Source organism: Gekko japonicus, unplaced genomic scaffold (assembly GCF_001447785.1).
Source record: "Gekko japonicus isolate JY-2015 unplaced genomic scaffold, Gekko_japonicus_V1.1 scaffold3220, whole genome shotgun sequence".
NCBI lineage: Eukaryota > Metazoa > Chordata > Lepidosauria > Squamata > Gekkonidae > Gekko > Gekko japonicus.
The window spans coordinates 91,320-101,203 of NW_015166523.1; the positions used below are offsets into that span (position 1 = coordinate 91,320).

Here is a 9,884-nt window from a genome sequence, read left to right on the forward strand (position 1 = left end):
ACAACCACCTTCCCTTCCTCTCCCCACAACAGACACCCTGCGAGGTAGGTGGGGCTGAGAGACCGCAGAGAGAACAGCTCTAAGAGAACTGTGACTGGCCTAAGGTCGCCCAGCTGGCTTCATGTGAAGGAGTGGGGAATCAAACCCGGTTCTCCGGATTAGAGTCTGCCGTTCTCAATCACTACACTGGCTGCCAACCTCCAGGTGATGGCTGGAGATATCCCGCTTTTACAACTGGCCTCCAGCCGACAGAGATCAGCTCCCCTGGAGAAAACGGCTGCTTTGGAGGGTGGAGACTCTGGCATTCTGCCCCACTAAAGTCCCTCCCCAAACCCCACCAGTCCTCAGACTCCATACACCCCCCAATCTCCAAGTATTTCCCAGCTGGGAGCTGCCCACCTTGTGGGGTTCCCCCTTTCATAATTATTACAAGACCTTGAGTGTGCTTCTAGCCAATAAAAGACTCCCAACAACCAGGTTTTGCAAAACCTGTATGGATTTATTGGTCAACGTGCCAGTTATCAGTAACGGATTGTCTCATTACTTTACTTACATCTTTCTTTACTATGTGCAAATGTGTCACTGCATCTTTTTGTCCACTTCTTGAAGGTAGATTTCCAGGGGGGCGCTGAGTAATTTTTTTTTCCTGAAAAGGGGGCGGTAGGCCAAATAAGTCTGGGAATCTCTGCACTATACCAAACTGGCTGTTTCCACTACAATAAGGTAAAGGTAAAGGCCTCCCTTGCTCAAAAGCCAGTCGAATCCGACTCTAGGGGTGCGGTGCTCATCTCTGTTTCCAAGCCGAAGAGCCAGCGCTGTCCGAAGACGTCTCCGTGGTCATGTGGCCAGCGTGACTAGACGCTGGGGCCCACGGAACGCTGTTACCTTCCCACTGAAGTGGTCCCTATTTATCCAATTGCAATTCCTTGCTTTTAAACTGCTAGGTTGGCAGGAGCTGGGACCAGAGACAGGAGCTCACTCCGTCACACAGCACTTGGGTCTCGAACTGCTGAACTACAGACCTTCCGGTCTGCAACTCAGGGTCTTAACCACTTGAGCCACCGCAGCTCCCACTACAACAAACTGGGGTATAAATCCAACTCTTCTTCTTCCTCAGTATATGCAGGCCTGGTTTATAACTATTATTTGGAGCTACACTTTTACAGTGACTCATCTACCACCTGCTTGGCCTGAAAAAGATATTTTATATTTACATTTTTATGGGTGTGTTGCAGAGTTCCCTCTAAGCTGAGTTAGTGTGAGCTAGCTCACAGTTTCTTAGTCTCTGGCTCACACATTTTTGTCTTCGCTCAGGAAGGGATGGCTCCCGAGCAAACTAATTTATGTTGTAGCCAAATTGCTCGCTCACAACTTTAATGCCAGGAGCTCACAAAGTAGAATTCTTGCTCACAAGACTCCACAGCTTAGAGGGAACATTGGTGTGTTGGTACAATTTAGACCACTGAAGAAGGTCCTCTGGGCCGAAACACGTTCTGTCCTGTGGTTATTATACATGTGTAACTATTTGCATTCTATGTATGTTTTTAATGTTAAATTTATTGGTGCGCTGTGTAACAAATAGTTGTATTTTATTTCATATTTGAACTGCTCAACCTTTAAGGTTTCTAACTTGATTTTCAGGTTCGGTTCCCACCGCCCCATTGTTGTTTCCTCAAAGGGAGAACCATATATACCGCACTGAGTTCCTTGCAGGAAGGGTGGATGGGATTCCAGGAGGAACTTGATCAACTTACTTCCCCCCATAGCAACTCACGATATACTGCTCTTGAATCTGGAGGCTCCACTAGCTAGTCACTGATAGACCTATCATCCATGAGTTTACCTAATCTTTAAAAGCCATCTAGGATTGCAGCCATCAACATACCTCATATCTGACCAAATGGAGCTTTGATTCTCTGTACACCAGTGTTCCCTCTAAGCTGAGTTAGTGTGAGCTAGCTCACAGGTTTTTAGCCTCCGGCTCACAGATTTTTATCTTAGCTCAGGAAGGATGGCTCCAGAGCAAAGTAATTTATGCAATAGTCAAGTTGCTCGCTCACAACTTTAATGCCAGTAGCTCACAAAGTAGAAGTTTTGCTCACAAGACTCCACAGCTTAGAGGGAACGTACACCCCCAAATTCTTGTTGGTATCAGACTCAAATCTAGCTATACCTCTCAAGCTATTTAATCTCCAGAGGGTCTTATTTTTTTAAAAAAAATGTCATGAGATCTTGGAAAGACTGGCACTGGTTGCAACAGCAGCTTTTAGATGGCCAGCAATCTCTGCTTCCCCTGTTCCATTTTATTTTGTTGAGAGCATCAATTTCAAAAGGTATAAGCCAATCCTAAAAGAAATCAACCCTGACTGTTCCCTGGAAAGCCAGGTACTGAAGCTGAAGCTCCAATACTTTGGCCACCCAATGAGAAGGGAGCACTCACTGGAGAAGACCCTGATGCTGGGAAAGATGGAAGGTCAAAGAAGAAGGGGACGGCAAAGGATGAGATGGCTAGACAGTCTTATTGAAGCAACAAACATGAAATGCAAACTCCGGAGCACGACGGAGAGTCGGACTCGACTGTGCGACTGAACAACAACATAATCGGACCTCCCATGCCATTAAAAACGGTGAACACATTGTCGCCACTAGGTGGCGGTAGAGAACAAGCCATCACAAAAGATCGGTTCTCATTTAAGGTATCTCTCGCAGGTGAGAATAAAGTTCCCTTCAACAGCGGAGACTAGTGCAAAATAGGACCAAGATGAACTGAAGCCTCAGCACCTGGGTGAGAAAACGGGTTTGGGGGGGGGGGACACAGGAGCCTTGGGGCATCTTGGAAACTTGCCCAGATCACAGCCCCTTTGCATCTGAAGAAGCCAGCTGTAGTCCGCACAAAGCTAGGATAAAAATGCTGTTAGTCTTTAACGTTTTGTTGTTGTTCAGTCCAGATGATGTAGATCACGTATTTATTTAGAACATGTATTCCACTTCTCCCAGAGAAAATGGCTGCTTCGAATGGTGGGCAGCCCAGCATTATACCCTACCAGGGTCTCTCCCCTCCTTAAACCCTGTCTCGGCTGCAACAAGGTGGCAGGGTGGGGTTACCAACCCCCAGGTGGCACCTGGAGATCTCCGGACAACCAAGATCAGTTCCTATGGAGAAAATGGGCTGCTTTGGAGGGTGGGCTCCGTGGCATTAAACTCTGCTGACGTTCTTCCCCTATTTATTCGATTTATACCCCCCCCCCCCCCCCCCCACACCAGGGAGGGCGGACCCCCACCCAGACTGCAGAGGATCAGTTCCCCTGCAGGAAATGGCTGCTTTGGAGGGTGGACTCTGTGGCCTTGCACCTCGCTGAGGTCTCTGCCCTCCCCAGGCTGCATCTCCAAATATCCAGGAGTTTCCCAACCTGGAGTGGAGCTGTGGTGGCTCAAGTGGTCGAGGCGCTGAACTGCAGGCCGGAAGGTCGGTAGTTCGGCAGTTCGAGACCCGAGTGCCGCATGACGGAGTGAGCTCCCGTCTCTGGCCCCAGCTCCTGCCTACCTAGCAGTTCGAAAGCAAGACATTGCAAGTAGGTAAATAGGGACCGTTTCCGTAGGAAGGTAACAGCGTTCCGTGCGCCTTGGTGTTTAGTCACGCCGGCCACATGACCACGGAAACGTCTTCGGACAGTGCTGGCTCTTCGGCTTGGAAACAGAGATGAGCACCGCACCCCTAGAGTCGGATTCGACTGGTTTTCGAGCAAGGGAACCTTAACCTTTAATTGTTACTAACTAGTCCTAACCTTCCAACCTAAAAACAGGACATTTTTATCAGGTTTTTCTTTAATGAGGCCAAAGGATGGACACAAAAGAAAAGATCTGGTAGCCAGTGTTCTCTCTAAGCGCCAAAGTGTTGTGAGCAAAAATTCTACCTCATGAGCGAAAAAAGCTTGTAGCAACCCTAGGAGAAATGGCTCCAAGCCAAGTGCTTCTCATTCCAACAAATAGCTCCCAGCGATGACCCACTCAAATCTCACTGGAGCCAAAACACTCTAATGGGTTTGGCCTCAAGGGACAGGTGCCTGAGGCCCCATAACAAAAGAAAGCTCCTGCTGTTTAACTGCTGGAGAGATTTCCTTAATGGGGGGTACTCAATAAGCTCTCAGGGCTTGGGGGCAGGGAGGGGCACAGGGGTGTGTCCACAGGAGGGGCAGCTGGGTTCTCTCGGCCAGACCCTGTTGGGAGTTTAGAACTGCCAGCTCAGGGCTCAGAAGGTGGATGCCAGCTTCCAGGTGGGACCTGGAGACCTGCCGGAATTACAAATCATCTCCCAAGTTACAGAGAACAGTTCCCCTGGAGAAAAAGGGTGGAGAAAAAGGGGAAGCCCGTGTGGTATACTGGTTAAGGCAATGTTCCCTCTAAGCTGTGGAGTCTTGTGAGCAAAAATTCCACTTTGTGAGCTAACTGGCACTAAAGTTGTGAGTGAGCCATTTGGCTACTGCATAAATTCGTTTCCTCTGGAGCCATTCTTCTTGAGCTAAGACAAAAATGTGTGAGCTGGAGGCTAAAAAACCGTGAGCTCACTCACAGTAACTCAGCTTAGAGGGAACAGTGGTTAAGAGTGGCAGACTCCTCCCCCATGCAGCCAGCTGGGTGGCCTTGGGCCAGTCACAGCTCTCTCAGCCCCACCTACCTCAAAGGCTGCCTGTTGCGGGGAAAGGAAGGGAAGGCGATGGTAAGCCTCTCTGAGACTCCTTCGGGTAGTGAAGGGGCAGGGTATACAAACCAACTCTTATTTATATTGCAATTATACCCCACTGAGGTCCCTGTGCTCCCCAGGCTCCATTCCCAAATCTTCAGGAATTTCCCAACCTGAATCTGGCAACCCTACCCACCACCACCCCGTCCCGCCTAGGGGTGACATGACAACCCTAGAACTTGGGGAATTCCTGGAGACGGTGGCGTTTGGGAAACGCAGGGACCTCGGCAGGTTGTAAGACCATGGAGTCCCCCGTCCAAAGCAGCCATCATCAGCTCCAGGAGAAGTGATCTGGAGTCTAGGGGCCGTGGCTCAGTGGCAGAGCCTCTGCTTGGCATGCAGAAGGTCCCAGGTTCAATCCCCGGCATCTCCAGTCAGGATCAGATTGTGATGCGAAAGACCTCATACCCTGGAGGGCGGCTGCCAGTCTGAGTGGACAATACTGACCTTGATGGACCATTGGTCTGATTCAGTAGAAGGCAGCTTCATGTGTTCAGTTGGGTATATATTTATGGGGTGGGGCCGTGTCTCAGTGGGAAGAGCCTCTGCTTGGCATGCAGAAGGTCCCAGGTTCAATCCCCGGCATCTCCAGTTAAAAGGACCGGGCAAGTAGGTGATGGGAAAGACCTTGACCTGAGACCCTGGCTCAGTGGTAGAGCATCTGCTTGTCACGCAGAAGGTCCCAGGTTCAATTCCCGGCATCTCCCGTTAAAAGGACCGGGCAAGTAGGTGATGGAAAAGACCTTGACCTGAGACCCTGGCTCAGTGGTAGAGCATCTGCTTGGCATGCAGAAGGTCCCAGGTTCAATCCCCGGCATCTCCAGTTAAAAGGACCAGGCAAGTAGGTGATGGGAAAGACCTCTGCCCAAGACCCTGGAGAGCCGCTGCCAGTCTGAGTAGACAATACTGACTTTGATGGACCCAGGGTCTGATTCAGTAGAAGGCAGTTTCATGTGTTCATGGAGCCCACCCCTCCAAAGCAGCAATCTCCTCCAGGGGAACTGATCTCTCGCCTAGAGATCAGTTGTAGTTCTGGGAGATCTCCAGGCCCCACCTGGGGGGTAGTCAACCCTAGTTACCAAATGAGGGGCAGCACCCCCTTCACACACAACCCCACACACAAACACAAACAACACATGCAAGCAATGCTCTCTGAGCTGTGGAGTCTTTTGCGCAAAAAATCTATTTTGTGAGCTCCTGGCATTAAAGTTCTGAACGAGAGATTTGGCTACGGCGTCAATTGGTTTGCTCCGGAGCCCTCCTTCCTGAGCGAAGACGGAACTGTGTGAGCTGGAGGCTTAAAAATTGTGAACTAGCTCATACTAACTCAGCTTAGAGGGAACACTGCTTGCAATTACAGAAGACATACACGCTTTTTGGAATTCCACCCATTTCTTTTTTTATTTTTTTGTCCCATGCTCAAGGTCGTCTCAAACGTTGGAGCGTCTGTTTTTCCTGCAGCCCAGGAGAAATGCCAGCACCACCAAGGCGGAGGCCAGCAGACCAGTCATGACCGTCAGTCCCATCATGATAAGCACAGACTTCTCGTGGGCATCTGAAAAGAGACGTTCAGATACTGGCTGAGTGATGCATCTCCGTCCCTAGAAGTCAGGCTGGGCCCACTGTGGCTGCTTCATCCGAAGAAGAAGAGGTTGGATTTATACCCTGCCCTTCACTACCCGAGGAGCTGCGGTGGCTCAAGTGGTTAAGACACTGAACTGCAGGCTGTGGAAGGTCGGTAGTTCAGCAGTTCGAGACCCGAGTGTGCTGCATGACGGAGTGAGCTCTCGTCTCTGGCCCCAGCTCCTGCCAACCTAGCAGTTCGAAAGCAAGAAATTGCAAGTAGATAAATAGGGACCACTTCGGTGGGAAGGTAACAGCGTTCCGTGCACCTTGGTGTTTAGTCATGCCGCCCACATGACCATGGAAACGTCTTCGGACAGTGCTGGCTCTTCGGCTTTGAAACGGAGATGAGCACCGCAACCCTAGAGTCGGATTCGACTGGCTTTCGAGCAAAGGGAACCTTTACCTTCACTACCCAAAGGAGTCTCAGAGCGGCTTACGATCTCCTTTCCCTTCCTCTCCCCCCAACAGATACCTTGTGAGGCAGTCGGGACTGAGAGAGCCCTTTCGAGGACTGCCCTTGAGAGAATAGCTCTGAAAGAACTTGTGGCTGACCCAAGGTCACACCAGCAGCTGCATGTGGAGGAGTGGGGAATCAAACCCGGTTCTCCCAGATCAGAGTCCGCGCTCCTCACCACTACACCAAACTGGCTGTCTCCGAGCAAGCTTATTCAACAGAGAGATCATATAGATTTGTTTATTGGATTCGTTCTAATTCTCCTATGTAATATCAACGGATGCTGTAACTGTATCGGCTCTGTTTAAGCTTAATAAAGGTAAAGGTTCCCTTGCTCGAAAGCCAGTCAAATCGGACTCTAGGGTTGCGATGCTCATCTCCGTTTCAAAGCCGAAGAGCCAGCGCTGTCCAAAGATATTTCCATAGTCATGTGGCCGGCATGACTAAACACCGAGGCACACGGAACGCTGTTACCTTCCCACTAAAGTGGTACCTGTTTATCTACTTGCAATTTCTTGCTTTCGAACTGCTAGGTTGGCAGGAGCTGGGGCCAGAGACAGGAGCTCACTCAGTCATGCGGCACAGTCGGGTCTCGAACTACTGACCTACCGACCTTCCACAGCCTGCAGTTCAGCGTCTTAACCACTTGACCCACCACAGCTCCTTTAAGCTTAATATATCTGGTCAAATGAGCTAAATGAGCTCCGCCTCCTGTGACAGCCATTTTGTGGCTGGCTCCGCCCCCTCTGACAGCCATCTTGTAGCAGCTGTGCCCACCACCCTGTGTCAAAATTCCAAAGGCGCCCGCAGGCTCAAAAAGGTTGGGGACCCCTGTTGTGAACCACCAAAGCATTCCAAGATTCAGACTGCAGCTACCTTGTGACGTCGCCCTCGACTTCCTCTCGTCTTCGAGGTACGTGGACGTCTTGAGCTCCTCCAGTATGAAGGGTCCCACCAGAACGTCAGCTTCTCTTTCACCCATGGAGGACTCCCCTGTGTAGACAAGCCAAAGTGCTTCATCTGGTTCCATTCCAGCACTCGTACCAGAGTATTACAGGCGAGTGCAAAGCGACCATCAAGTTGCAGCCAACTTATGGTGACCCCGTGGGATTTTCAAGGCACGAGACTAACAGGGGTGGTTTGCCACTGCCTGCCTCTGCATAGCAACCCGGGAATTCCCTTGGTGGTCTCCCATCCAAGTGCTAACCGGGGCCGACCCTGCTTAGCTTCCGAGATCTGACGAGATCAGGCTCACCTGGGCCATCCAGGCCAGGGCAGACAAACAGAGGGGGTTTGCCCTTGCCTGCCTCTGCCTAGCAACCCTGGGCTTCCTTGTTGGTCTCCCATCCAAATACTAACCAGGGCCAACCCTGCTTAGCTTCCGAGATCTGGCGAGATTGGGCTCGCCTGGGCTGTCCAGGTCAGGGCAGACAAACAGAGGTGGTTTGCCACTGCCTGCCTCTGCATAGCATCCATGGACTTACTTTCTTTTTCTTTTTTGCTCCCCAATGGGGAATTTTCTATTGCATTTTTATTAAAACTACGAACTATAACAGAAATAAGGAAGGGGACTACATATAAGGGGGGATAAAGAAAAGATACCCACTACTGACCAAAAACCCAAGAGAGGAGATCTTCTAATCAGCTTAAATACACACCTAGTCTTAATCGTATTAATCTCATTACAAACTGAGTCACATAGTCTGTTAACTTTCCCCACATCTTAAATTTAACTGATATCAGGAAATACCCCAAAAGCATCTCAATTCAACATTTTCCAAAGGCACAATTTCAGAGTCCTTCAGCCTTCACTTCTTCTTGTCCAGTCTCTTCCGCAACTTATAAGGACTTTTCGGAGCTGCTGCCCCTTTCTCAGACAGAGAGTCCTCTCCGGAAGACCCTGGACTTCCTTGACGGTCTCCTACCCAAGTCCTCACCAGGGCTGACCCTGCTTAGTTTCCAGGAACTGACAAGATCGGGCCAGCCTGAATCCAGAAACCCGCAAGACAAAAGTCCAGCACTCACCCTGGGCGGAAGGGAGTTCTCTCCGGAAGCGCCCACCCGGCCCTCTCCACCAAGAGTTAGCTCCTGGGGACTGACCAGGGCTTATCCCACAATTCCCGGTCTCACAGCAGCGGCAGATGCCGTCAGGGCCTTCGAGCGCAGACCAGCTGCAGCGAAGAGGAGGAGAGCGTCGACTCATGTCCGCAGTCACCCCCCCCCCAGGCCCCTTCCCGACGAGCCACGGACGTCCCTCACCTGGTCCGTGCTTTGTTGAAGAAGCACGCCTTGTTCAGAGCATCCGGGGACTGGTCGCCAGCAACGACTTTCAAGTGGCAAGTGATGTAGACCTTGGAGAGGGGGGAAATCAGCAAGAGATAGCTGGATGTGAGCCAGTCTGCTTCCTGGCTTATACACTAAGCAACTCAGCGTAACCTCCAAAGCTGAAGCCCGTTGTTAGGCATTCTTAATTTTAAAGTAAATCAGCAGAGTATTAAAGAGGCAGAGTCCATGGTGTGCTTAAAAGAATAAAAGTTTACTACAACCTAGCATGGGGGAAAGGTACACGGGATGTAAAATAACAAAGAGCTAATATTCCTACATCCTTACAGCTAGACTGAAAATGGCAGAAGAGAGACGAAGACTAACTTCTTCTTCTTGCTCAGGACAAAGAACCATAAAATGCTAATACTTGGCACTTTGGTCTCCAATCAGAACAACAAACTAGATCTGAAGTTACCGGGCTTTCTAACTCTCTAAACAGATTGGTTACAAACAAACATGCGACTTAACAAACATCATTAACCCAGTAAATACTGAAGTGTTTTAACTTGTAACACCCAACACCCGTGCTAAGCTCCTACATTAAAAATGGGTTGCTTGAGAGATGCTAAGCCCCCCAATATGAAGAACAGATTGGATTTATACCCTACCCTTCACTACCCAAAGGAGTCTCAGAGCAGCATACAATCTCCTTTCCCTTCCAATCCTCACAACAGGCACCCTGTGAGGTAGGTGGGGCTGAGAGAGCTCTTTACAGAACTGCTCTTGAGAGAACCGCTC

The 9,884-nt window shown here is 50.1% G+C and overlaps 1 protein-coding gene across 1 annotated transcript in view; it reads right to left on the reverse strand.

Annotated features, from left to right (window-relative positions):
* Nucleotides 1–6,171: 6,171 nt before the first annotated feature.
* LOC107111327 (zona pellucida sperm-binding protein 3-like) overlaps nucleotides 6,172–9,884 on the reverse strand; it is a 20,671-nt gene continuing 16,958 nt past the window's right edge. The window contains 4 exon segments of the mRNA XM_015412290.1: nucleotides 6,172–6,296; nucleotides 7,698–7,814; nucleotides 8,847–8,992; nucleotides 9,081–9,172. Coding sequence (XP_015267776.1) covers nucleotides 6,172–6,296; nucleotides 7,698–7,814; nucleotides 8,847–8,992; nucleotides 9,081–9,172 — 480 coding nt within the window.